This window comes from Trachymyrmex cornetzi, unplaced genomic scaffold, assembly GCF_001594075.2.
Source record: "Trachymyrmex cornetzi isolate Tcor2-1 unplaced genomic scaffold, Tcor1.1 scaffold748, whole genome shotgun sequence".
Lineage (NCBI taxonomy): Eukaryota > Metazoa > Arthropoda > Insecta > Hymenoptera > Formicidae > Trachymyrmex > Trachymyrmex cornetzi.
In genome coordinates, this window is record NW_017300079.1 from 108,080 (window position 1) to 134,393 (window position 26,314).

Sequence of the window (26,314 nt, forward strand, 5' to 3'; positions counted from 1 at the left end):
ACACACTGCACATATCGCGTTCCATTTAAGCGTGGCAAACTGTGTTTGAGTGTGTTATACTGTGTCGGTTTGTGTCTCCTAAAAGGAAAGCAGCCTTAACTAGCTTACTTAAAGCGGGGAGCACAGACTCTTGCATAACGCATAACACATGAGGCATAAGAAATTGAACCAACCAGAGTTCTCTATTACATGGAAGGGAAAGAAACGGAGAGCTTCGATTGGTACATATTCTTACGCATTACGTGTTATGCGTTATGCAAGAGTCCGTGCTGCGGCCTTTACGTGTGCGCGCACACACGATCTCACACACAATATTTAAATAACCGAAGAATAGAGAGTACTTGAATTAAACAGTAAACTGAGTAAACTGCGTATTCTTTGGGAGCTTTCCAGCGGAGGTGATCCGGTGATTAGCGGGATTAGCCATATTTCGAATGTTCTAAGGAGATAATAAATTAGCAGCGAAGCTGACAGTAAAAGCAAGGAAGCGGCTGAAATTAATGTAACTTGAGAGAAGTTTTACGAGATAATCGCTTTACGATGATAATCCGGAGAAAAGTGTGGCCGCGGACCATCAGCGATCTGCTGTCGATGGCCTTCGTCCTGACTGCAGCACCCCTCATGTACTGGTTTGGATTGTGGATTGTTCTGCCAGAATTGTACGGGGACGAGAGAAGATTGACGTACATGTTCCATTTCGTCCTTGGCAACTTCATTATGTTGAATATCGTAGGTAACTTTACGTATACGGTGCTGTGCGACACCAGCACCGGTGGGTCTGGGCAGATAGTACCAGTAAGCACTGCGAAGGCAGCGGACGGTTGGAGACTTTGCGCAGCCTGCGAATGCTTGTCACCGCCACGTTCGTGGCATTGCAACACCTGCGATACCTGCATCCTCAAACGCGATCACCATTGCGTGTTCACCGGCTGTTGCATAGGCTATTACAATCATAGGTACTTTGTCATGTTCCTGTGGTACTTGTTCCTTGGTGCAGCGTATGCCTTCTACTATGGCAGTCTCTTCATTTGGAGCAGGATACCCTTCGAATTTCCAATGTCTATCATCAAGATGGTCTTTCCCGTCGCAATCTTCTTCTTTGGCTTCGACAGCTCCATCGATCAATTCTACTTGTTGCTGTACGTCACGTCGGCGATGGGTACTTTATATACCGGAGTGTTGTGCATTTATCACTTTAATTTGATTCTCAGGGGTGTTGTGGGAAATGAGAGCAACAGGAAAGATTTTACATACAATATGGGTTGGAAGGACAACATTAGGGAGGTATTTGGAGAACGATGGTATCTAACATTGTTGCTTCCTTATATAAAGTCACAATTACCTCACAATGGAGTTTCATGGCATCGCTTGAGCTTGAAAAAAGATTGAATTACTGTGATTAAGTGTTGTGATTCTTTTCAAATTATGAAATGTGTTACAAATATTAAGAGTATCCAAGATATCTTGACGGCCAAAGAACAGACTAATTTCAATGGTTAAAAAGACTTTGATTTTTTTAAACGAAGCATATATACTAACGGAAGTAATTAATAATTTATTATACTTTAATAAAGCGTGTCATCTATTTCGTATAACTGTTGCAAATAAGATTTATATCAAACACACGGTATTATATAATTTTATTCAGTATATATACACAAATCATCGTGTATATATATATATATAAATACGTCAAAAATTTCTCAACTTTCTTCTGACTTAGAGCTGGTTGTTCCACCTTTTAGTAAATTTTATACAACTAGGAAGTCTTGGCAATCTGCGCGTATGATTATGGGTAATCTCGCTAGTTATCTATTACAACTCGTAAAATTTACCGAAAGGAGGAACAGGCAATCCTTAATTGTCTGATATATTATTTTTTTAAGAAAATTGCGATTGAAATACTTTATGAAGCATGTCGATTTTTGTTACTAGTTTTAAAGACAACAGAATATTTAATTATACGAGTATTTTATTAAAAAACTGTACATATAAGAAAGACGGTGGTTTATATACATAATCAGTAAAAGAAGAAACAATTTTTCTCGGATATCTATTTACAAATTAAATATTCATAAAGGATCGACTTTTATCGGCATAGACATTTGTAACTTGTAGCTCACAACCATAATCTTTTATACGATCTCTCTCATGATTTTCCTAAATTTCGCTACTAGTGTACTGAAAATCGGTAGTGTACGTAATGTGAGGTAAATAAATTTTCAGTGCTTGTAGTAAATTTTGGAACATGGCCTCTGATTACTTGAATTTACAATTACATTATGCTAACCAGAGATTATATAATTTGACATTTTGTTTGTTCAATATTTAATTAAATATCAGCAATCATGTGTACTTTTTCCTTATCTGAACACTCATTTACCCTAAACGGTATAAAGTTTCTCATGCAAATAATATAAAGTGTAAACAAACTATATAAAATAATATAAAAGGAAGGCGCATGTAAATATTTCAGGAAGCGCTTGAAGCTAGAATACAATGGTAGAGTATTATTTTTCGATACCTGATATACTGTGGTAATTAACTATATTGTGATTTTATACTGTTTAGGGTTTCCAATACAATGTATAATAATAATAATAATACAGTTCCGAGAGAAAATCATTTTACGATCAATCACATCGCTTTCAGGTAAAAAAGAAGCGCTAAACACTCGTATTATTTTTTATGACATATTGGTTTCATGATTATAAATGCATATAATCTCTAACATGCTACAGAAAGATGAGAGAACACACATTATTCTGTACATGTAGTGATATTAAATAATCGAATGTACTTTATGAATTATATGTATGTACTTGAGTCATTCTTATCTTGTCTTTTGTAGGAGGGTAGTTCGAAAAGTTTTCGACCTGATACAGAAATGATGAAAGATTACGTGAAATCTGGTGAAATGGTATTTACAGGACCAATTCATGAAATTTTGCGACTGCAATTGAAAAAAAAAATGAGAGGGTGCATTGTCATAACGCAACCAAAAGTTGGTTGCTTTACATAACCAAAAGTTGGTTGTTTTACACAACCAAAACAAAGAAATTAATGAACGCATCTGTCTGAAATTTCAACAATAGCCCTGTGAAGGATCAAACTTGTTTAAAATTATAGCCGGTATATTTGATATTTGTGGCGTCAGGCTAAGAACTTTTCGAACTTTATATATATATCCTCATATACTATAATCAGACATATATCTATATTTCTTTATTTTTTACAAAATGATGCGAACATATAAATATAATAGAAATCACTTCTCATAAAAATTGATAATATAATAAAGATATATTCTTTGGACGAGTTTAAGGCAACATTACAAAGTACATATAATCGTTAGTTGGAAAATTTTGAAGAGAATTTTATAATTGATCGCAATTCAATTTTCATTTAGAAAAACACGCGAAAGAATATATCGTCTGGTTTTGAGAGCATTCGATATAAAATGCTGCTTTGCTCAGTAAAAAAAAATTTTAATATATTTTTTATATAATCTGCAAAACATCTGATTCCGATTAAATATTTCTTTACTTGGAATCGAGAGAGAGAGAGAGAGAGAGAGAGAGAGAGTTTTTTGAATTATTTTAGAGCTTAAATCCATTTTGATTTGATTGGTTTCTTATCATCGATACTATTTGTTTCGCTATAGGCGCTATCAGTTTAATGCAGAAAAATTCTTGAATTGCATTCGCTCGAATGCAAATTCGACTTTCGTTGCCGTTGGAATGATTATTATAGCTGGAGGATATCACAACCTAAGAATTTGAAATTTAAGAGTTATCTTGGAACTTGAGTGTCTGAGTGATACTTGCTGGTCCAAAAATACGTTATACGATTATACGCATAGAGTGCAAAGTATAAGAAAAAAAGATTATACTTTGGACAGTAGATTAATGTGACTCTTTTTTTTATATGTCCTTTTAACGGCGAACTTGATGCATACTAATACGAGTATTGCAGCAGAGGTAACGTACAACACCACGCAGATGCTGATATCGAATATGTTCAAGTCCCAACCAAAAGCCGTGGCGCGCTTCGTCTCCTTGGCGAGTCTTTCTAGCCTCATTCTCGAGTCGTTGCCATTAGTCATATCTACTTCATCAGAAGCGCTGATTTCATCGAACTTGATGCTATTATAGTCATATTTGACTTTTAGATAACGTAAAACCTCCTCCTCATTCCAGCTATTGTTAACGTGTCTGCATACCGGGCAGTGCTCAGCCGCGGGATATTGTATCTTTTTGTGCTCGGGATCCTCCGTATCGTCGCCTGACAATCTGGCGTTTACCCGATTGTGTGCCTGCCACAACCAGAGCACTGCTTCATCTTTGCTACGCACGTCGAATATCTTGTTTTTGTCGGCCATCTCCAGAAAATGCGTAGCACAGTCGGCGCAACCGAAGAAGGTTCCAATATAGCCATGCATCGCCCGTAGCACCGCCGTAGGATTCCGTGAGAAAGTCTGAGTAACATCTTTGTTGCGTTCTAACGCGAAATTTACAGTCAGCATGTGAAACATGATCCACAATCCGCAAGGATATCCACGATATGAATCCGTACTTCCCTTACATCCTATCCATTGACGGGGCGCTCCAGAGTATACCGGCGACATTTCTTCCTCCGTCGTCTTCGCTAGTTGGCTGAACTCTTCGCCGGTCATAGTATTCTTCTTCTCGACAACGTCGCGTATCACCTCCAAATATACGTTATTACGTCGCAGAGGGAAATACGTCGCTAGCACCACAAGATATTTCCGTAATGCCTTCATTTTCTCACCATCTATTGACTTCATCAATGATATCTCGTGATTGATTGAATAACGTAGCGCATTCTCTAGATCAATTTGATACAAATAATCATTGATGTTTTTCGACGATTGTAATTGTTCCTCTACCACTTGGTGATTCTTTATAATCGTTGCGATTGTCGTTTGATGTGTGATTTCCACAACATGCATAGTATTATGGGACACTGTCGTAATCATCTCATCGATATTCACTCCTCTCGCGATTACATAATCCTTGATAGCTTGCCGAATTCCCTGCCTCGTCGGTATTCTCACGCTGATAATCCTCTGTGATTCATTGCGTCCAAAGGCTATCAAAGTTGGGAACTTGGTAACTTTATTCATTACGCACAATAGTTCGTTGTCGGAAGTCACTCTACGTATCTGCAAGCTGCTGATTTTATGTAAATCAAGAATGACCTCCGCGCCCAAGTGTGAATCCGTGCTCTCGAAAATCAGGAAGAAATGTTTTACATTGCTAGATGCTGTTTTCCATATGTCCGTTATTTCCACATTCCTATGAACAAATTATAGTATTTTTGTAATGTAAAAATAGAGTGTATAAATAACAAATAACGTATTTAAATACAACAGTTTATGAAACAATTTTATTTAATCCTTATTATAAAAATAGTTGATAATTTTTCTCTATTAGAATTTTTTTTATTTAAAACATTATTTAATAATAATATATTTTATTTATTACTATATTATATATATATATATACACACATACATATATATGTATAATATATTTTCGTTACATTATTGTGTATTATTAAGTATTATATTAGATCGCGATGTGAACACGCAACGGATAAGAAATAAAGACTAAGCAGCCAAGCTTGAATTTAAAGTGCTAAAACAATTCTTTGTATACTTTGATAATAACGTGTAAATTTAAAAGTCGCAAATCATGCAAATAGAGTTTTAGGAAAATTATAACAAAACTTATAAAAAAGCGGGACAAAAGGTCTTCAATAACATTTGTACTAGTTGTAAGAAAATAACTGACTTAAAAGGATTAAAGAAAAATTATTTTGGAAAAATTTATCTTCTTGATTTATTCACAATCACGAAAGAAAAAAAAATTGACTTTTCGTCTTATTCACAAACATTAAACTATTATAAATTTGATAATGTTTAATAAAAAACTCTAACGAAATAATTATAAATATGTTTTATATATCACGGTCTGTCTTTAAATTTGTGAATTATATAAATAATTATAAAAAATTATAAAAAATAATGGATTATACATGCGCGGAGAAGAAAAATTAATTTTTTGTTTAGTTATAACGAGAAGGTACCCAGGAATTAGCTGTGGAAAATTTATGACATACCTATATGGTGCAATGTTGGGCCATGTAGATCCTCGTCCTTCCTGTTGTTCCGTTTCAAGCCTATTAATTAAATTACTTCTCACTGAATCAACGCTGTCCCCTTTTTCTATCACTATACCCAAGGACGGCGAGTGTGCGTTTATAGAGAAATATTTTAACATTGGATAGTGCATGATCTCATACTCACGACAGATCGGATTGTTGTCATCATCGGCACAATCTATAGCCGAAACGACAACAATGTCATTCCAAGCTAAAAGATAATTTTTATTTATTTAATTATTATGTTATGTATCTGTATTTATTTAATTATTATGTAGTATATGTAAATGAATAAAAAATAAACGATTTCGTGGACACCGTTTTCTCTTTTCTATTCCGACCAAAAAATTAATTTTTCAAGAAGATTACTCAGATAACTAGATTTGACACAAATAGTTTATGTAGCGTCTTTCCTATAACTATTTGCTCGCGAGGTTACTTGAGAACTTACATAAAACATCACTTGCCAAAGCCTTCCACGTCGGTGCGAATCTGTAACAAAAGCCGCACCAACTGTTATAAAACTCAACGAGCCAACTCCGGGTGCTCTCGTAAACACTTGTTTTGAAATTTGTGGCATTGAGTATTACTACATCATCACTGACATTATATAAGCCTTGACCACCTAGGTTAATCAGACTTTGAGACTGATCCTTATGAGCTATCGCAGTTGCGCTGTTCCAATTTATCATTAGAATGTTGAATAGGCACAATCTTAGTATAATCCCTGTTACTTCTAGCTGCTCCATCTTGCATCTCTAATAATTGACATTAGAATCCAACCACTTCTACTTTATCTATAATTATGAAATATCAATTGACCATTAAAGTGATACATTAAATATAATTTAAATATCATTTTAATATTGCGCATACATTAACTCTTTGATACGTATTTTGTAGAGCAACGATTAACAGTTTTATCTTATATATTCTTTCAATTCTCAGTATTGCAATTTAGATTCTTTTTAATTAATATCACCATCAGAAAATATTACTCCAAGAATTACAGTTAAAAATAACATAATAAAGCATAGCAAAATATATAAAAATCTTGCAATCCACCCAGTAAACAAAATATATTTTTCGTTATTTTCTACGTGCATCATTTATATATTTACTTCCATAAATTTCTTATTTTATTATATTTCTGACAAACTAAACTTCAGGAGAAATAAGAGATATGTGACAAACTTATTTTTCAGTTAATTTTACAATAATTAAATTTTAGTAAACTTGAAAAAATTTGAAAACACGATAGAAATTGAGATTACTTCCTCACCAGAGATTTTCCACGAGAAAGGTAAAAAAGTTGAAAATTAATTAAGAATTAAAGAACTGCCGATTGAAATAAGAGTAGGAGTGATTATACAACACCTCGCACTTTAATTATTATTTTAAAATATAATTAAATACAAATTTGCTGTCCACACAAGATTAAGGTATAATCTGAATTTTTCTTAAAATAAAATGGGAAAAATTCACTCAACTTTCTGCAGAGAGATGGAACTTGGATGTGACTAATTTGATTTGTAAAACGGGGGAAAAATCGCTGAACGTTCCATAGGAACTTGCGTGATTTGATGAATTGTATGCGTGAAAAGTCGAGTGTTAAGACAAAAAATAAACAAATAATGTCATTTTACACGCGGTCCAGTGTAATAATGATAGATTGCTAATCTAATAGCAAAATGAAAAAATGCCGTACAGATACGCAGTACTTTTCGACGTGTCACCCCGTATTTTTCGACAGATACGTTCCCAGTCGGCTGATACTTTGAACGATACGAGATCTCGTTGGTTCCACCAGGTTCCACCTTAACATAAGAGGAAGTAATTTCCTAATTTACTAATTTACATTGATGTACATACGCATGTATGTACGTACTCGTACGTACATACATGGCAGTGGCACCGATCACGAATCGCGACGTGACGAAACATAACCTGAGTCCAGTGATGTGCACTATGTTGCACTATGTGCAGCCAGTGCTGCGAGCTGCGGATGCTGCACCTCAGGCAGGCTCCTCTGTACGCAACACGTAATACGCATATGCATGTCGCACGCGTAAATTATGTGACTATGTAACGATTATAACGATGCATCATTTATCCTTGTTGTTCTCATCGAAAGGAATGATAATCAAGGATAAATGATGCGTTAGGTATATGTATGTATACATACATCATGATCATGCGTGAAACACGCAAAACACGGAATGCACCCAAAGACAAGGGTAAAATGCTCGTGCGTGACATGTTCATGGTGTGGGGTTCACCAAGGTTTGTCCTTGTTTAACATTTGATAAACGACAAAGATCAAATGATTCCACGAGCGTTGTGAACGTTTAATGCAACATGGAACTCTGCCCAGAATTGTTAACGAGAGAAGGATACGCGCGGTGAATTTGAACGTGTTATTTCACAAGCATGCTTTCCTTCCACGGTTTGAATTCCAGGATTTCCAGGGCACACAACTACAGGGTTGAATACAGGATTGAGAAAGTTTACTTGCTTAAGTTACTTTATACGCACTCATTATAGAAATTGAGTAGAATAAATATACGAACGCCTCGCGATAAATCAAGTCCGTAGGCCGCGAGCGCGTTCTTCCATCATGTCTCTCAAAATGTTACCTTATCTATAGCTGTATATGCGGTATTCATTATTGGGATCTCCGCTGCGCTCAATCGGTATATGCCGCCGCTATATGCAAGAATCGGTGTTGTACCGTAGTACAATTGAAACACTAAGATCAGGTTTAAGATCGCTTCTTCTAATTAAGAAAATAACTAATTGAGAAAAGGATAACATGACTTAAATTTAGCGTTCATCGTATCTGCAGAATTCACGTTATATATTGCAAAAACTCCCTAATATATATATATAAAACTACGCGAACACTGAGAGGTTCTTACTGTTTCACTATTTCAGTATTCGCGAGATAACGAGGTTTCTCCGCTGATGAAATTTTCCCCAAAACGAATTGAGGTAATGTGTTTGGCAATGGAGGGTATATAGTCTATAACTATATGTTGCAATATCGCGTATTACACGGCCGGCATATGGATTACGGTCCAAACACTGTCTCATTCGACCCTGGTAGCGGAAATGGAATTCTGTAAATCATTATGCAACCGTTATGTGCTCGTAACGACAGTTGCACAGTTATTTTATATCATCATTATATGTATAGTAAAAAATTAATTTCTGCTGCGCAACTGTCGTTATTACTTATATCGACATATAATTCGTTGCAGCTGAATACATCAGGGACTGACGGTTTATGTTTTACTTGGATGAGAATTCCTGCTTGATTGTTTCATCATGGATATCGCGTTATCTTTGTTTTGTAGTTACAAACCGGTTTGCGTTAGTGCATATATATATATATATACATGTAATCTCGAGAGCAAAGCATTCTGTCGAGTAATGATGTAGGTATCACTGGGTATATCACTGTTATCAGTACAAGTACAGTTATACGTGAAAATAAACAGTGGAAGTCTACATCTCGTTGCGTTTACCGTTTGTCAAATCTCGTCCAACGATTGGAAAATTGCGGTGTGACACGTGTCAATGAATGATCCTTGAAACTAAAATTAAAAGACGAGTTTTCGCACTAATTTCTATTTCATTGTGTAAGATAAATATTTAGAAATTGCGTGAGTATATAATATGTCCGTAGTATCCACATGTGATTTCAACGAGTTCGTATTTTAATATGAATAATATCTACTAATCTATTTTTATTTTTATTTTCTTAAACAGCGTGATGAGTTTACCGGCTGCTCTACCATGTGTTTTGTTGTCGAGCAATGATGTTCCTGCTCCCGGTATCGATTTGCTTCGCACAAAGTAAGTCTGAATAAATCTGGAATACTCGAAAGATTATATAAATCATTTATTTTTACTGTTAAATTGTTGATATAGATGTGACGTCACTATTATACCAGCTAGTATAAGCACTCGAGAACAAATGTTGCAAGCTCTTCCTGGACATGACGCTGTATTTTTAGCTAGCCATCATATTGTCAACAGCGAGTTCCTCGATGTCGCTGGTAAAAATCTATTTTATTAATTTTTTCGATACAACTTCCTTTTTGCTTTTCAATTCCATAATTATATGGTCATTCAAATGTTTTCAAACGAAATTATTTAACATTTTTATTAAAAAAAATATACTCCTGAAACTTGATCGTTTCTTATAAATGTTTAGGTAAAATACTAAAAAGTGTAAGAGAAGAATAAGATTTAAAATTATTTAAAGTTAAACTATTAAATAAAACCGATTAGTTTAATAATGAAAACTGACAGCACAGTCCCGACTCCTTGAAACGCGCTAAATAATATATATATATATTTTCATAATTTTAATACCTTTTATGTTTAAACAACAAAATATCATTGCGTCGAGCGATAGTCCTTTCTTGCTTCAATATTGAATAACTCGATAAAAAATAATCGTATAGAGCTTGATAAAGAAGTAAATGAAAGGTAAAGATTCGCTCTTTCGAATGCTGTAAACCGCATTTATGTGCAATTTTTAATTCGCGCTATGGAACTTGATAAATTTCGTAAAAAATTTTGAGATTCGATGCATTTTCATTTATGTTTGCATAATTCTATAAAATATCAGTAAGACCGTTTTCTAAAGTACCGATCTGAAAAATAGAGATTTCAAGCTGTAAAATGCTTTTTTTAAACATCTCAATACCATGATTTTTCACAAAGTTATTCCATCTTGAAATTTGCCTATTTTTACAGGCTGGGTATTATATTTTTCTAAAAAAGCGATTACAAAATTTTATCGTGTGACGAATTCGATTTTCGTTTTTTTTTTCAGGACCAAATTTAAAAGTCGTGTCGACAATGTCGGCTGGGTATGATCATTTAGATGTTCCAGAAATTAAAAGGAGAGGAATCAAAGTTGGTCACACACCGATGGTGCTATCCGCTGCAGTGGCGGAAATTGCTGTGCTCTTAATGTTATCCGCGGCGAGACGCGTTCATGAGGGTCGCATGAAATTGGAAGAGTAATTGTTTTATCTTATTTTAAATTACATAATTTAACCTATTTCTCTCCATTCTCCTATTTATATTTATAAAATAGCTCTTCTTTTTTCCGTATGAATACTCTCTCTCTCTCTCTCTCTCTCTCTCTCTCTCTCTCTCTCTCTCTCTAATATAGCTAAATAGCCTATAAATAAGATAGTAGAATGAAATGGATGGAAATTAATGGCTATCTAATCTTATTGGCTTTTCAAACAAAATCTATGAAAAGCCAATAAGATTAGATAGAAATCGATGTAATCAATATAATCAAAGCATGACAATCTTGTGTTTCGCGGGTTTTCTCCGTGTCCAAATCCATTCTTGGAATGCCAACGTTTCGTGAACCTTGCAGTCCACTTCATCAGGGCGAGGACAAAGCATATTTTTGTTAAATGAATATCAGATCTCTTTCTGACACATTTGATAAATATTTTTTCATTTTATTTTATATTATTTTTACCATTATTATTTTATATTATTTTATTTATACTGAATTAATACACGTGTATTTATATAAAAGATGATATTATTATATCATCTATACATATGAATTCTGGCTGAAAACAATAAAATTATTATTTAATTTATTTTTATCAATCTTTATTTAAGTAGTTGCTTAACTAAAAACTAAATAGTGATAGATGTCATACATGATAATGTAATTAAGAGGCGAGTCAAAATCGAGACCACAATGGTTGCTGGGACAAGATTTACAAGGTTCTACAGTTGGCATCTTTGGCCTAGGAAATATTGGCCAAGCAATAGTTAAACGATTAATGGGGTTCGAAGTAGGGCGTTTCATTTATACCGGACATTCGCGCAAGAAAGCAGGTAAGCAAGTAACTTATTAGAAAATTAAGTAATTTTTTTTCAATTTTAATATGTCATACATATGTATATCTATATTTAATTATGAGGTGGCAATATAATTTATAATTATGTAAAAATCTCCAGTAGAATTTATTCGTAAAAAGTTATGCTGCATTTATATTAAAATAGTGAATTAATATTATAGGATTATTTAAAAAATGTTGCACACACATAACAATCTTTTAATTTAACTAACATGATTCAGGTGATGAACTTGGGGCAACGTTTGTATCTCTGAATGAGCTTCTAGAACAGAGTGATTTTATCGTAATCTCAGCAACTCTAAATAACGAAACTCGAGGACTTTTTGATGACAATACTTTTGATAAGATGAAGAAAACAGCCATCTTCGTAAATGTATCTCGTGGTCAAATTGTCAATACCGATTCACTTGTGAGAGCTCTTCGTAATAAGAAGATATTCGCTGCCGGATTAGACGTTACCGAACCAGAACCGCTACCACCGGGACATGAACTTTTAAAACTACCTAATGTCGGTTGGTAATCATTTTTATTTTTTTGTTATTTTCTTGTAATATACGATATCATACAATTGAGTATTCAATAAATTGATTATGCTCTAGAAATTTTATAATTTAAAAATATTCAAGGAATGTAATACTATTATGATGTATTATAATTTACACATATACATATGTGTATATATATATATATGTATAGTACATATCATTAATTTTTTATTTTGGTAATTACAGCAATTACGCCACACATAGGTAGCGCGACAATCAAGACCCGTAACGATATGTCGATAATCGCTGCGCAAAACATTCTTAATGGCCTTGAGGATAAGCCTTTGGTTTACCCTTTATAGCAACTCACTTTTCTTGTGTTATACATTTCTTACATTTATTAATTTAATAACTTAAAAATATTACTAAAAATGTATGATCATTCATGATGTAACAAGATCCTCTTCGATTCTTCAAATTACACAAATATAATCACTCGACAAATCCTAATCCCAATTTAATTATTTATATAATCAAAATTAATTTATTCATTAAATTTACTGTACTGATTAAAGCTCCTGACTAGTCGCCGCGATCATATTGGATCGTGATGTCAAGTGAGAAATAATACGTTGAAATTTCTTGCCTTTTTCTTTATAAATAGAGAATTTGGATAAAACAAAATTATGAGACTGCTTTTTTCAAAAATGGGTTGCAGCAACTAGTCAGAAGCCCCCGATCCTTAAGTAGGCGCAGAGTGGGGGTTACAGCCACTTTTTCTTTTCTTCTCCTGGATGGTCTCCAATTTTAAAAGGAGTCATAGTATCATGAATAAAATAATCCAGTATTTAGCTTTCTCGGGAGAGGGGGGGGGGGGGGAGGAGTGATTTTGTGTGCCTACTTAAGGGTTAAGCAATCAAATAAATATTACATTTATATTAAGTATATCTCTAGAAATATTTCTAAAAATCATGCTTATCAAATCCAATTATTTCATTAATTGCCATATCGAAATGAATGATCTGATAAAAGGTACTTCGTAGGATATTTTCAAAAATTTTACAAACACATTAGTATATATTTAGATGGTTTAAAGTCTCATGATTTTAAAACTTGTTATTCTCTTCTCTCTTTATCTAAAATCTATCAAATTTCAAAAAGTTTTTAACAATTTATTACTTACTAAATTACTTAATATAATAAATTGGAACGCGCGTTACTACACATGATTTTCATAAAAAATATCAAATATTTTCTTAATAAATAAATAATATAACTTTGATTATATCTCTGCATTTCTCAAAAAGAACCTCTCTCTAATAGATTTCTGGGCTAATATCGATCGGAGAAGATCGCTTCGATGACTTTGACCTTGACTCAATGATTACCTTCAGGAGGTTTTAGCCGTTGTTCGTTATTCGTTAAAGAGTTATTAACCAAAAAGTTTAAGAAATAACGTCTTATTTCTGCTATATAATATTAAGAACTACTCCATATTCCCTCTACTAAGAGACGTTGGATTTTCTACGTGAAGCAAATTCCACTCTACCTCCCACCCCCCTTCCCCCCGCTTAAGAGAACGCGACTTCCACGCAAAGTGAGGGCCACCTCATCCATGATGTAAAAAGACAGGTGTACCATTGCGCATATGATGACACGTGTCGTGACGTAACGATCGTAATGAGCCAATAAGAAATGCCCAGAAGTGCAGAGTGAAATGGAGCAAATGTACAGCAGGGGCCCTATGCCTGAACAAATATTGCATACGAAAATAGCAATTCCGTATACAATTGATCAATCACAATCGAAAAACTCATTTTCGTATGCGAAAATTATTCATATCAAGAATAGGGCCTTAGTGCAGTGTATCTGGGTGTATCACTTCGCAGCCATATTGAATTCTGACATCCTGGGCGATTTCTGATTGGTTCTTTACTTTAAACGACTGCGCATCCATGGGAATGGTCCTGTCTTTTCGCATCAAGACCTCGCCTTTCTTCTACCTATGTCAAGATCAAAGTGATCGGAGCGGTCTCCCTTGATCGGTATATTTACTGATTTCTGTATTAAAGTATCATGTAATAATCATTCTGAAAGATCTTTCACTTTTCAAAACACACTTGCAGCAATATGAATAAACATAAGCAAGTAAAAACGTAAAAACATATTTGATATTCTTGAAAAAAGATTATTGTTTATATAATAATTGCAATAACTTATAAATTCATATGTATATTCATATATAATCAACAGTGTTCAGCATTTATCACCCATAATGGACAACAGGTAACCATCAGGCTTCCACTACTGCATTTTTTAAACTACTTAAGATAGGATCAATCTTATTTTCCAACGATAATACATGACCGGTATTGCAACTGTGACTAGCAATAAAACTAATGACCAATGGCAACTTATTTATCTGAATTACCTAAAAAAGAAAAATAAAGAATATAATAATGTTAAATATTAAATTATTATCAATTTTAAATATTATAAGGTAATTGTGAAAACAACTTCTAAAATCAATCAGCACCAAATTATATTCATACATAATACATTAATAATTTTAAAATTTATTTTGTAATATCTTTAATATAGTTCAAATAATTTAATTTAAATTTAAAAATTAAATTATATATATACATATATAGAAATCACTGTAAAAAAATTATTTGATAATTATAAAAGTATAAACTATTTAATAATAATAAAAGTTTATAATATTTAATAAAATAATATTAAAACCAGTATTAAAACGTATTTATTAAATAAATTATTTTTAATAATATTTAAATAATTGTTCTTTTATCTTTTTGTATTATTTATTATCTCCATGTGTTCATATAATTTTCAAGATCTCAATTATAATTTTGCTTTGAAATTACATAAAATAATATTAAATTTATGCATAAATTTTAATATAAATATATATTTGATACAATTTGTTATGTATTTTACCTGATAATTACTATACATGCATATAATGGTTTTATTTTTGCCAAGCCCCAATTTACTTCCTTGATCCGTAGCCATTCCAAAAGTAGATAAAAAACTGGCTCTTGTAGCTAACTCTGGCGCCTTTTCATTAGCTACAGATATAACAGGTACTCCATCCCTGTCAGTAATTAATATACTATGCAAACCTTCCACATCAGTTAACAGTCCGTAGAGAAATTTCTTCAATTCCTAAAATAACAAAATTATAATTCAAATAAACGATATTTCAAAAAGAATTTGATAATTACCAATGTGTTTAATCTGCTTCAATTATTGTATCAATTGTAAATATATAACAATATAGTATTATATGTAGATATAAATACAAAAAGATGATTGGTTTCAATAAAAAAAGCATAAAGATGGCACACAATAAGAAGTTTTAAAAATATTTGTCAGAATAAAATTTCTTGTAAACATAATTTGTTTTATAAAACTTGTTTTGACACAAATGCTTCAAAAATTGTGCAAAATTTCAGATTAAAATGTTATTTATTATATTTATTTCAAAGAAATACTATATATATATATATATAACTGATAATTAATAGAATAGCAAGCTTGAAAAATTTTTTACAAGTTTTAAAAAAGATTTTTTAACGTCAGATGTGCAATTTTTTAAGAGATTTTGCACAGTATCCTTTATAAATCATTCTAATGATCTGACCAATCAAATCTGTTAAAAAACAGATTTTGAAAGTATGCTATGATTTTATTGAGAATATCATCAGATTTGGTTGTTACAAGCTTCAACATGGTCCTGCCATAGCTCCTTGCTTGGTGGAACACGCAATACAAATAAATCTAAAGCTGATTCTACAATGAATAGATAGTCGAAAATTTTAAGTTTTAACTAATCTTAACCAAAATAGAACACTGTGATTTTTTGCATCTGCAAGTTGTTAATTATACAGCGAATCATTTAGCTCGACTAATGGGAGAATAAATATTAAGTCGAATTTGGCCAGTCTTAAAAAAATTGGTAGTCTTCATTGTACAAGTTGGCTGCTGGCCAATTTCACTGATTCACCGATAAGACTTAGGAATTACCAACTCATTATAGAATCAGCATAATAGAAATAGAAGATAATATAATGGTAAATTGATTGCAGAAATTAAACAAAAGTTGCCATTTCATAATCATTTAAATGATGTATTCTTTTGTAATTTTGAGGATAATAAAGATTCATCTTCATCTAAATTATTTATTCCATTTAAATGTTTATAACCTGACAGATTGTATGTAGTTTTTATTAATAAACTGCTGATAGATAATATCGACAGGCTCTGCCAACAAAACAGGAGTATAGACACAGACAATATCTGACAATGAGGAAATCTGTCTTCTGTTATCATACAACAGACAGTTTGCTTTCATGGAGATGAGCTTAAACAAACTTTTATCAATACGTCTACTATTTATATCTATATGCAATATATGATCTATTCTTTTTGTCACAATTTTTAAAACTTCTACAACAGCATGATAAAAAGATTTATAATAATATATATAAAGCTGATTTTCTACAATGAGTCGGAGTAGTCGAAAATCTTAAAAATAAACAGTCTTAATCTAAATAGGTGACTATGACTTTTCGCGTTTATAAGTAGTTAAATGTACAGCGAGTCATTTACCTCAACTAATAGGAAGGAGTAAACTCAAACTCGAATTTGGCCAATCTTAAGAAACTTGGCTAACTTGATCGATTCACGGTTAAGATGTAGGACTACCGATTACAGAGGGTGCTTTCCAGCAAGGACACAATCAAACACAGTGTAACACAGTGAATCGTTTCATCCTTGTTTAACGTAAGCAAACAACAAGGACGTATGATTCACTGTGTTACACTGTGTCTGACTGTGTCCCTTGCTGGAAAGCACCCACTCTCATTGAAGAATCATCATAAACAAAACAAAGCGTATAACCTCAAACTTAATGTAAAAGCTTTTCTACACCGGATGTCCGAACTTACAACTGTCATTCTTTCCAAGGAACGTGGACGAATCTGCAAACGACAACCAAGTGACAGGATTAATCCTCTGAAGCGCACGCTACTGATTGTTGACTGACTATAGGACTATAGGAGTTATAGGACAGTATAGGATAGATGCCCGTTTCCATCAATGTAGATTATAAGCGTTTTTCATTGGCAGAACAGAACTAGTGCGCACTCAATGCACTTTAAAGCCGTTGCATGTACAAAAACTACCGTAAAGATATGCGTTTAAAATAAAAATATATAAACGAATTAAACCGTGAAATATTCGATACATTTTATTGTGCTATTTGATAAAATAAATTTTGGGCATTTTATCTTACTTTCAAGGGCCGTCTACAATACACGGAGTAAGAAGCAAGAGTAAGAAATTGACCAATCACAGTCGAATGTGAGAAAAATAATCGACTGTGATTGGTCAATTTCTTACTCTTACTTCTTACTCCGTGTATTGTAGACGGGCCTTTACTTACGTCTACAACTTAAGACTGCCGTAAAGCGTTACGGCAATCCTTGTGTTCATACTCTAAGCTTGATCGGCGTTGGTGAAATCGGCCCCTAAAGCCAGAATCAGACCATGCAGCAATAAAAAAGACCTACAGTCATAGGCAGAAAGGTAGCAACATTTTTTTTCGATTAATTTTACTAATTGACCAATCAAAAAATGCTTCGAAGCGTAAAGTTACTAAATGTATGGCAAAATAAACTTAGACGATAACATTATAATGCTATTTATAGCATTTTATAAGTCTAAAGAATATTAGGAAAAATTTTCAGAATATTTTATTTATTTCGGATAAAGCGAATTAGGTAACAATAGATAAATTCATTAAGCCAAAAAATAAATATCTATTTTCAATGATTTCTATAAATATCTTGTGTCATCTTTGTAGCCGTACTGTTTTTAAACATGGCTGGCCATACCTTTTTACAGCCTCTTCAAGGAAAGCATTCTCCATTTGTCTCACAATTTCATTAAAAAATAAATTTGACAAATGAGAATAAATGGTAGACTTAAACTCGAAAGACAAGGAGAAGTCGATCACACATGTTTCTAAATTATTTTTCAGTCCAGGACTAAACAACCACAAGGTATCTAAATGATGAAACAATCTGCCATCCTTACATTCGGCTTTAACTAGCCTTGGATATACTGTAGTCACCGTTGAAGTATAATTTTCATTTATAGGTGGAAATCCAATTACTAAATTGGCCTTCAAGAAGTCTTTGGTTTTCCAAGTAATTTCAGATTTTTTGCAAAAGGGTAAAAAATTTTTATAATTTCCCACATCGGCAACTACGTAGTACATTTTCTCCATTGAAAAGCTAAAGAACAAAAAAATTTGGGTACTTGGATATATTCTATAATGAAAACATACAATTTATAATATATATATGAATTACTAAATAGGTTTGTTTCTTTTAGCTAAACTTATTGCATAATACTCATTTTTCCCTTACTCATTTTTCTGCCTACTGTAAGAAAAAAAAAGAGAGAAAGCATGAATTGTGCAACAAGATCAATTAAAACAAACAGGTCTAATATGTCAAAATATTATAATAGTAAAATAGTTTGCAGTGTAAATATATAAATATCATTTTAAATATTATTTAATATAGTATAATATAAAATAATAACAAAATAAAAGGATTATTTAAAAAATCTTTTTCTATCTGTTCTTATTACCCTACTAATTTGCGACCTTCGTATTCTTTGGTTTTATGATTTGCTCGTGTTCTGTACATTCGCCACAAATTCCATTTAGAAGAATCATATTTCCATGGCAACGTTAATTGCGTCAGGATCAATGCTTGCCTAAAATGTTTTTACAAACTGGTAAAATGTTCTTACAGCTTTGCATCCCTCTGCTCAAAAGTTAAAATTAAAATTGGGCTTACTTGATGCATTTTTGTATGATGTGAAAGAATCTAGCAGAAATAAATGTCACGCTCTGCCCTACAAGCCAAGATATTAGTTGATAAAGTTGACAATTATTTGAATTAGGAAATAGGTGAGCATGCGCTGCTATTACATTTTTGTGCTTTATAGCCATATACGTATACGTTTTAGGTATTTCTCGCAGTTTCAGGTACTTTTGTTTTAAAAATGAAAATTATATAAGAAAATAATTTGTGCTTTTAAAGCAGAGAATTTATGTAATTAAAGCAAAAAATATTTATTCTAGCCTCACTTACATGTCTCTTGTCCCTCTATGCCATCGATGTAACAGATTTCCTAACCTACATCGTCAACTTTAACGAGTAACATCTCTGTTCTCGGGGTCTCAGGGCACAGCGATGCTTATTTCTGCCAGATTCTTTCGTTTCATACAAAAATGCCTAATGTCGAATAAGCCTAATTTTATTAATTTTTGAACTGCGGGGTGTGAAATTGTATAATTAAAATTACATGAAATACATTACCTGTGCATGTCGAGTATAAAATATTCAATTAAGTTACAATATTTGACAATGCACGTTTAGCTTTAGCCCCTCACATGTCAAAACCTCATATAACCTAAAAATAGAGCTAACGCCATTCTATGTTTAATTGTCGATTGTATCATGTAGGTACGCGAGACAATTGTAATCATAATTTTTTTGGTAATTATTTAGAATAATTGCTCCCCCCCCTCTCCCCCACTTCAAATCTTAATAAGAATATACTTATTCGACGTGTTTTCACTCAAAACGAATCTGGCAAAAAAAAAAAAACGCGGCGGTTGGCCTCGTGAATCGAGTTATTAAGTGTTAAAGTTGGAGACTTTAGAGATTAGCATGTCATCCCAATTCAATACAGCTCTATGTATAAGTTCTGCATTAATTACATAAATTTGCTGCTTTAAAAACACAAATTTACAGCTTTAAAAACATAAATTTGCTGCTTTAAAAACACAAATTCATTACTAATGCAAAGAATTTGTGTGCTTAAAGCAGTGAATTTGTATAATTAATGCGCAGAACGTATACATAATATACGCTATATTGAGTCAGGATGACAGATATTCTGATAGCAAAATGTTAGCAATTTGGGGCCAAATTGGCAGCAAACCCCATCAGATTTTGACTACAAAACCTTAGCTATCTATCTGTGTCCGTATTTGGCTATGGATTTGTCGACAAAGTCTATTGACAGGCTATGGTGGCAGAAACCGAGCAGAGTCTGCTTGAATCAGATTCTGCTCTCAATCAGCCGTCAGGTCATGCAAGGCTTTGCTCAGTTTCTGCTACCAATCTGCTGGCATAGCATGTCTAACAAGCTTTGTTATATTTCTGACAGCAATTTACTGATAATGTCAGATAATACAAATTCTGTACATAATTTGGTGCCTTTCTGCAATTAACAATTAGTAACAGGCTCTGTTCAAAATCTGTCTCCGCAGGCTTTGCTATCACGGTACCTTAACCTCTAAAGTCTCCAACTAACATTTAATAACTCGATTCAAGAGATCGACCGCCTCGTTTTTTTCACCCCAGATTTTTTCGTTTTGAGTGAAAACACGTCGAATAAGCGTATTTTTATTAAGATTTGAGGTGAGGGGGCTATTCTAAATAATTACCCATTCTGTTGCGCTTGTACATATAGCTATCTGTAATCGCTTCATTTTCGCTTTCAGCTCGCTATTCTGTAAAAACAACGCGTATTTATCAAATTACTACGTTTGTATTTACATAAACTTGGTTATAATTAAAATATATAACAAAGTACTTTGTTACTATACGCTAATAGGTGTTTCTAGAGGTGTTCTTGTAGTTGGGTTCATGTTGAGGCTGTTGGAGTGCAGAGAGTGGTTCAACGCTCAGTCGTTCAGTGCGATTCGTGCGTCAATGCGTGTCGAGACTCGAGCGTCAAGCATTGTGAGATTTCTATTCGTCAATTTTGACGTCACGTGACCTGTTTTAAGCGAATAATAAAGGCCCGTCTATAATACGCGGAGTAAGAAGTAAGAGTAAGAAATTGACCAATCACAATCGATTATTCTTCTCACATTCGACTGTGATTGGTCAATTTCTTACTCTTACTTCTTACTCACTGTATTGTAGACAGGCCTTCACAGTCGAATGTGAGAAGAATAGTCGACTGTGATTGGTCAATTTCTTACTCTTACTTTTTACTTCGTGTATTGTAGACGACGCCTTACGTTTTTGTATGTGCCGTGGACTATTTTTCCATCAAGAACGGAATGCAACCCTTGTCGGCCCTTGCGTTTAAAGTTCTTTCAAGTTCGAATCATGCAGAATTTAACCAAGTACTCAAAGCGACATTATATAGCGCCAAGTCGAATATTTAATTTCCCATCCAAAAGAATTTATTTTTCCAACGAAAAACTTGTTTACAACGTTAAACACTTGAATTACGTGCACAATAATGGAGCTAATAGGTTATTTCTCTCTATGTCTTATCATGTAAGTATCAACATGTTTCTGTGATCTTTTATTCCGATTTCTATTTATTTAACTAATTAATTTTTAATTTGTCTCAATAAGCAAACTGCCTGCAATACATCAACAGATTGGCAGCAGATATTGCAATAGATTATGCGTTTACCTATTTAAAGATATCATATCTTAAAGTATCACCAAAAATATTTACCAAAAATTTGATAAAATTTCTATTGCTATGTATGAATATCTATGTAAAATTTGAGTATAATTCTTTCATTGATGTAAGTTATTTAATTTTTTTGTTTGATTCTTATGTAAAATTGCATTTTGTATTGCATACTTATTTGCAAATTTGATAAGGTCGTAGCATTAGGTATTAAATTCTATTTTTTATATATGCTAATAAAACTCGCATAAATATCCTTGTTCATTTGTGTGGATCTACTTACTCATTTCAAGTTATTTGCCTAAAATTGAGGTCTGTTCTTTTTAGCTTCTTTTTTTCTTATCTCGCAGAGTTTATCTTTTCTCTTTTTTTTCAAGGAAAATAAGATTTTAGCGAAAAAGAACAGACCTATGGTAATTGCGCTATAAAAAAGTTAAATTAGTAAATTATTATTTGTACATATTATAATTAAATGATCATTATTCCATTGAAAATTATTTATTTTATATTTTACAATTGGTTACAGGACATATTTATAATAAAAATTTTTTGATTGATATTAGCTAATATTGTACAGCTAAAACATTCTTAAACTCTTGTTTAATCGGCATAGTAGAATTTGTGATATAATCTGTTTTTTGTTCCTGCACTAGACTGCATTAGAATTCTCTCGCTTTTGACATATATCTAACTTTAAGTTGCAAAAGTGTACACTAGTTCAGCCAAAAACACTTCCAATTAACAGATTGTTGACAAAAGTCAAATAGAATCAGCAGAGTTTGCTCAGTTTCTGTGGTCAATCCATTACATTCTCTTAGATTCTTTATATTTTTGCTGGCATTCTACTGACAAAATTTGTAGCAGATACTTACAAAATATATTTTTGACAGATTTGGTTATTCCAGTGTAATAACAATCAGCCTGAATGATCTTTATATAGATATAATATGGATATATTTGATAGAAAAGAAAATCATTAATGAGAATATGCACCTACATAATCAAGTTTGTTTGGAAACAGATTTTACAAGACATCTGCTACAAATTTTGTCAGAAAAAATCCAGTAAAAGTAGCGAAATTTACTAATATAGAATAAGATGGCAAATTTAATGTAAATATCATCGAGCAGTTTGCCATTTCACAATTTAAATAATATATTTTATTAAAATGGTTACAAAATGATAGATTCTGTCTGGTTTCAGCTGATAATCTGTTGTAAGATTTATGTCAGCAGTCTCTAGCAGAACACAAGCTTAATGCAAATGCAACTGCCAATCTGTCGTAATATTCTATTTGAATCTGATTGCAAACTGCTAGATTTGTTAATAATTTGCTCAATTTGTTTTTAGGCTTATAAGAAAATTCGTAAAGAATTTCATACTGTGCAGTCGACATTGTTGTGCAGTAGTAAATTTAGCTTTTCTCCAAGATTTAATAGTATCAGATATTTTAATACTACATGTAGTAATTCCAATAAACAATCACCAAAGAAATCAGACGTAGAAAATTCAGACAAGAAGCCTGACAAAAATGAAGATATGAAATCAGTTCTCACTAAGCTCTCTATGTGGCTTATGCTTATATACCTTACATTAATTGCATTGAAATACCACATAGAAACGTATTCAAATTCAGAAGTAAGTTTTCTATCAATAACATTTGTCATAGGAATTATTTAAGAAGTATAAAGTATTACAATGTTTACATAGCCTGCAGCTTCTGTCTCCTGGAATGAATTTGTATACGACATGTTGAATAAAGGAGAAGTCGAAGCGATTATTGTAAATCCTACTATTGACCATGTTATAATTGTGGTGCACGATGGTGCTATTATTAAAGGAAAGAGAAACCCGTACAAGAGATACCATATGGCTGTTCCAAGTATTGAGAATTTTGAAGAGAAACTGAGGAAGGTGGAAAAAAGTCTTGGCATAAAAGCAGGTAAATAAATCACTTGCAAAGTATTAACAAACACCATGTACTAGAGTGACAATCTTTTAATAAACTGTTTTAGGCCAAGGAGTACAAGTAATTTACGAAAGGAAGACAGAATATATAGCGAGTGTCATAAAACTTGTACTTGTTGCATTGACAGCCGCCATCGCTTTTAGTTTTGTGAGAAAACGTTTCTCTTTTAACCCTTTCGAAATTATTTCGCAAATGAAACAGGCAAAATTTACTCTAGTCGAACCGTTGATGGGAAAGGGTAAAGGTGTACGTTTTGGAGATGTAGCTGGATTAAAGGAAGCTAAAATAGAAGTGATGGAGTTTGTTGATTATCTGAAAAAACCAGAACGGTATAAATTACTGGGCGCTAAAATACCCCAAGGCAAGTGCACCAAAACACACACACATTTATATATAAATAAAACATCATTCTAAGTTTCTTTATGTCATAAATTGAATTCTAAAAATATAATTCTATTTTCAGGCGTTTTACTTTTGGGACCTCCTGGGTGCGGTAAAACATTACTGGCCAAAGCTGTGGCGACTGAAGCGAGCGTTCCTTTCCTATCTATGAATGGCTCCGAATTTATTGAGGTATTCGGTGGTTTAGGTGCTGCTCGAGTCAGACATTTGTTTAAAGAGGCTAAAAAGAGGTTTGTCTGTTTCTTCCTAAGTTTATTTTAATAATACTTTAATATCCGTTTTAATTCCTTAGAGCACCAAGTATTATATATATCGATGAAATTGACGCAATTGGCAAAAAACGTTCAGAAAGCTCACTCGGAATTGGTGACCGAGAATCTGAACGAACGTTGAATCAACTTTTAGTCGAAATGGATGGGATGATAGCAAAAGAAAATGTCATTATATTGGCCTCAACGAATAGGGCGGATGTATTGGACAAGGCATTATTGAGACCTGGTAGATTTGATCGACACATTTTAATCGATCTTCCCACATTGGAGGAAAGACAGCAGATCTTCGAGACTCATCTAAAAAAAATATCTCTTGAAGACAAACCTTCGAAATATTCGAGATATCTGGCTTTTCTTACACCCGGTTTCAGTGGTATTGCACTTATTTATATATAAAAAGAACTTTATATAAACACTGTTTCAATAATTGTACGAATAAATAATGTTTCAGGTGCTGACATAGCAAATGTTTGTAACGAAGCCGCACTACATGCTGCGAGAGATAAGAAGAAACAAGTAGACAGTAATGATCTTACATACGCAATTGACAGAACGATTGGTGGTTTGATAAAGAGAAATAATCCGTTAACACCATCCACGAAACGCATCGTCGCCTATCATGAGGCTGGTCATGCGTTAGTAGGATGGTTAATGGAACATACCGATGCCTTGCTCAAAGTAACGATAGTGCCACGAACAAATTTAAAACTAGGATTTGCGCAATATACTCAATCCGATCAGAAGCTCTACAATAAAGAGCAACTCTTCGAACGCATGTGTATGACATTAGGTGGTCGAGTCGCGGAATATGTGACATTCGATAAAATCTCGACGGGCGCCGAAAATGATTTGAAGACTGTAACAAAAACGGCATATCTTCAGGTCCAACAATTTGGAATGAGTCCAGCTGTGGGTTTAGTTTCTTTCGACGAAGAACGTACTAACACGGTATAAAATAGTATTTCTGTGTGAATTTTCTATTCATTATATTTGCGAGCATCATGTTTAATTTATCTTTTTTAGAAAAATAAGCCATATAGTAAAAAGTTAGCAAATTTAATGGACGCCGAAGTAAGAAGAATAATAGGCGAAGCATATGAACGAACTAAACAGTTGCTTTTGGATAACAAAGACAAATTAGATATAGTATGTATATTTGGACATATATTTAGGATTATAATTAAACACTAACGCATAAGTTTGCGTGAAGCCCCTCCAATTATCTTGGTCTTGATATTCATTGTTAAAATCATAACACTGAGTAACAATCAAAAAGTTTTACCCATTGCTGGTTGTTTATTTAAAAGTTATTAACAAAAGAAGTTCCAAAATTAGTTTTCTAACACCATGTGTGTTGAACATATCTATTAAATATATCTATTTTATTGAATATATATATATATATATATATATATATATATATATATATATATTGTTTCATATTTACCTACTATGACTAATATTCTTTTACAGTTTGCGCTTCTCGACCTTGGTTAATACTTTTCCTTGGCTTCCTATTGATTGTTGGCTTGGGACATGGAA

At 32.9% G+C, this 26,314-nt stretch overlaps 7 protein-coding genes across 19 annotated transcripts in view; 3 read left to right on the plus strand and 4 right to left on the minus strand.

Moving 5' to 3' along the window:
- LOC108768018 (uncharacterized) overlaps window positions 1-388 on the minus strand; it is a 4,004-nt gene extending 3,616 nt beyond the window's left edge. Inside the window, exon 1 of the mRNA XM_018518210.1 lies at window positions 342-388. The gene's annotated coding sequence lies outside the window, so the exon portion shown is untranslated. The remainder of the gene's footprint in view (window positions 1-341) is intronic.
- Window positions 365-1,541, plus strand: LOC108768073 (probable palmitoyltransferase ZDHHC24). The gene has a single exon (XM_018518327.1). The coding sequence runs from the start codon at window positions 541-543 to the stop codon at window positions 1,387-1,389; it is 849 nt and encodes a 282-aa protein (XP_018373829.1). The 5' UTR covers window positions 365-540; the 3' UTR covers window positions 1,390-1,541.
- A 2,025-nt stretch (window positions 1,542-3,566) lies between these two features.
- On the minus strand, window positions 3,567-8,197 carry LOC108768024 (sulfhydryl oxidase 2). 6 transcript variants are annotated; one of them, XM_018518222.1, is made up of 5 exons: window positions 8,134-8,197; window positions 7,895-8,003; window positions 6,638-6,983; window positions 6,145-6,397; window positions 3,567-5,318 (listed from the first exon to the last, which is right to left on the minus strand). In XM_018518222.1, exons 3-5 carry the CDS (start codon window positions 6,933-6,935, stop codon window positions 3,887-3,889), a joined length of 1,983 nt encoding a protein of 660 aa, XP_018373724.1. In that variant the 5' UTR covers window positions 6,936-6,983; window positions 7,895-8,003; window positions 8,134-8,197; the 3' UTR covers window positions 3,567-3,886. The 6 variants fall into 6 exon arrangements, with proteins under 6 accessions (XP_018373724.1, XP_018373723.1, XP_018373726.1 ...); XM_018518221.1 differs by lacking the exon at window positions 8,134-8,197 and adding an exon at window positions 8,085-8,118; XM_018518224.1 differs by lacking the exon at window positions 8,134-8,197 and having other exon boundaries at window positions 7,923-8,115.
- A 1,407-nt stretch (window positions 8,198-9,604) lies between these two features.
- LOC108768029 (glyoxylate reductase/hydroxypyruvate reductase) lies at window positions 9,605-13,090 on the plus strand. 5 transcript variants are annotated; one of them, XM_018518236.1, is made up of 7 exons: window positions 9,605-9,615; window positions 9,958-10,044; window positions 10,120-10,247; window positions 11,033-11,222; window positions 11,909-12,072; window positions 12,317-12,607; window positions 12,827-13,090. In XM_018518236.1, exons 2-7 carry the CDS (start codon window positions 9,962-9,964, stop codon window positions 12,940-12,942), a joined length of 972 nt encoding a protein of 323 aa, XP_018373738.1. In that variant the 5' UTR covers window positions 9,605-9,615; window positions 9,958-9,961; the 3' UTR covers window positions 12,943-13,090. The 5 variants fall into 5 exon arrangements, with proteins under 5 accessions (XP_018373738.1, XP_018373736.1, XP_018373735.1 ...); XM_018518234.1 differs by lacking the exon at window positions 9,605-9,615 and adding an exon at window positions 9,632-9,827; XM_018518233.1 differs by lacking the exon at window positions 9,605-9,615 and adding an exon at window positions 9,633-9,851.
- A 707-nt stretch (window positions 13,091-13,797) lies between these two features.
- On the minus strand, window positions 13,798-17,643 carry Lamtor3 (Late endosomal/lysosomal adaptor, MAPK and MTOR activator 3). Its single transcript, XM_018518257.1, has 3 exons — window positions 17,554-17,643; window positions 15,542-15,769; window positions 13,798-15,011 (listed from the first exon to the last, which is right to left on the minus strand). The coding sequence occupies exons 1-3, from the start codon at window positions 17,560-17,562 to the stop codon at window positions 14,874-14,876; spliced, it is 375 nt and encodes a 124-aa protein (XP_018373759.1). The 5' UTR covers window positions 17,563-17,643; the 3' UTR covers window positions 13,798-14,873.
- A 725-nt stretch (window positions 17,644-18,368) lies between these two features.
- Window positions 18,369-21,392, minus strand: LOC108768076 (coenzyme Q-binding protein COQ10 homolog B, mitochondrial). Of its 3 annotated transcripts, none has more exons than XM_018518333.1 (5): window positions 21,287-21,392; window positions 21,138-21,203; window positions 20,002-20,095; window positions 19,265-19,393; window positions 18,369-18,903 (listed from the first exon to the last, which is right to left on the minus strand). In XM_018518333.1, exons 3-5 carry the CDS (start codon window positions 20,007-20,009, stop codon window positions 18,459-18,461), a joined length of 582 nt encoding a protein of 193 aa, XP_018373835.1. In that variant the 5' UTR covers window positions 20,010-20,095; window positions 21,138-21,203; window positions 21,287-21,392; the 3' UTR covers window positions 18,369-18,458. The 3 variants fall into 3 exon arrangements, with proteins under 3 accessions (XP_018373835.1, XP_018373834.1, XP_018373833.1); XM_018518332.1 differs by having other exon boundaries at window positions 20,002-20,107; XM_018518331.1 differs by lacking the exons at window positions 20,002-20,095; window positions 21,138-21,203; window positions 21,287-21,392 and adding an exon at window positions 19,477-19,669.
- A 345-nt stretch (window positions 21,393-21,737) lies between these two features.
- The window catches only part of Spg7 (SPG7 matrix AAA peptidase subunit, paraplegin), a 5,737-nt gene continuing 1,160 nt past the window's right edge, over window positions 21,738-26,314 (plus strand). For both annotated transcript variants that reach the window (XM_018518329.1, XM_018518330.1), the window contains exons 1-8: window positions 21,738-21,984; window positions 23,480-23,767; window positions 23,840-24,071; window positions 24,145-24,459; window positions 24,562-24,730; window positions 24,793-25,145; window positions 25,224-25,720; window positions 25,796-25,918. In XM_018518329.1, coding sequence (XP_018373831.1) covers window positions 21,811-21,984; window positions 23,480-23,767; window positions 23,840-24,071; window positions 24,145-24,459; window positions 24,562-24,730; window positions 24,793-25,145; window positions 25,224-25,720; window positions 25,796-25,918 — 2,151 coding nt within the window. In that variant the 5' untranslated portion in view covers window positions 21,738-21,810. The remainder of the gene's footprint in view (window positions 21,985-23,479; window positions 23,768-23,839; window positions 24,072-24,144; window positions 24,460-24,561; window positions 24,731-24,792; window positions 25,146-25,223; window positions 25,721-25,795; window positions 25,919-26,314) is intronic.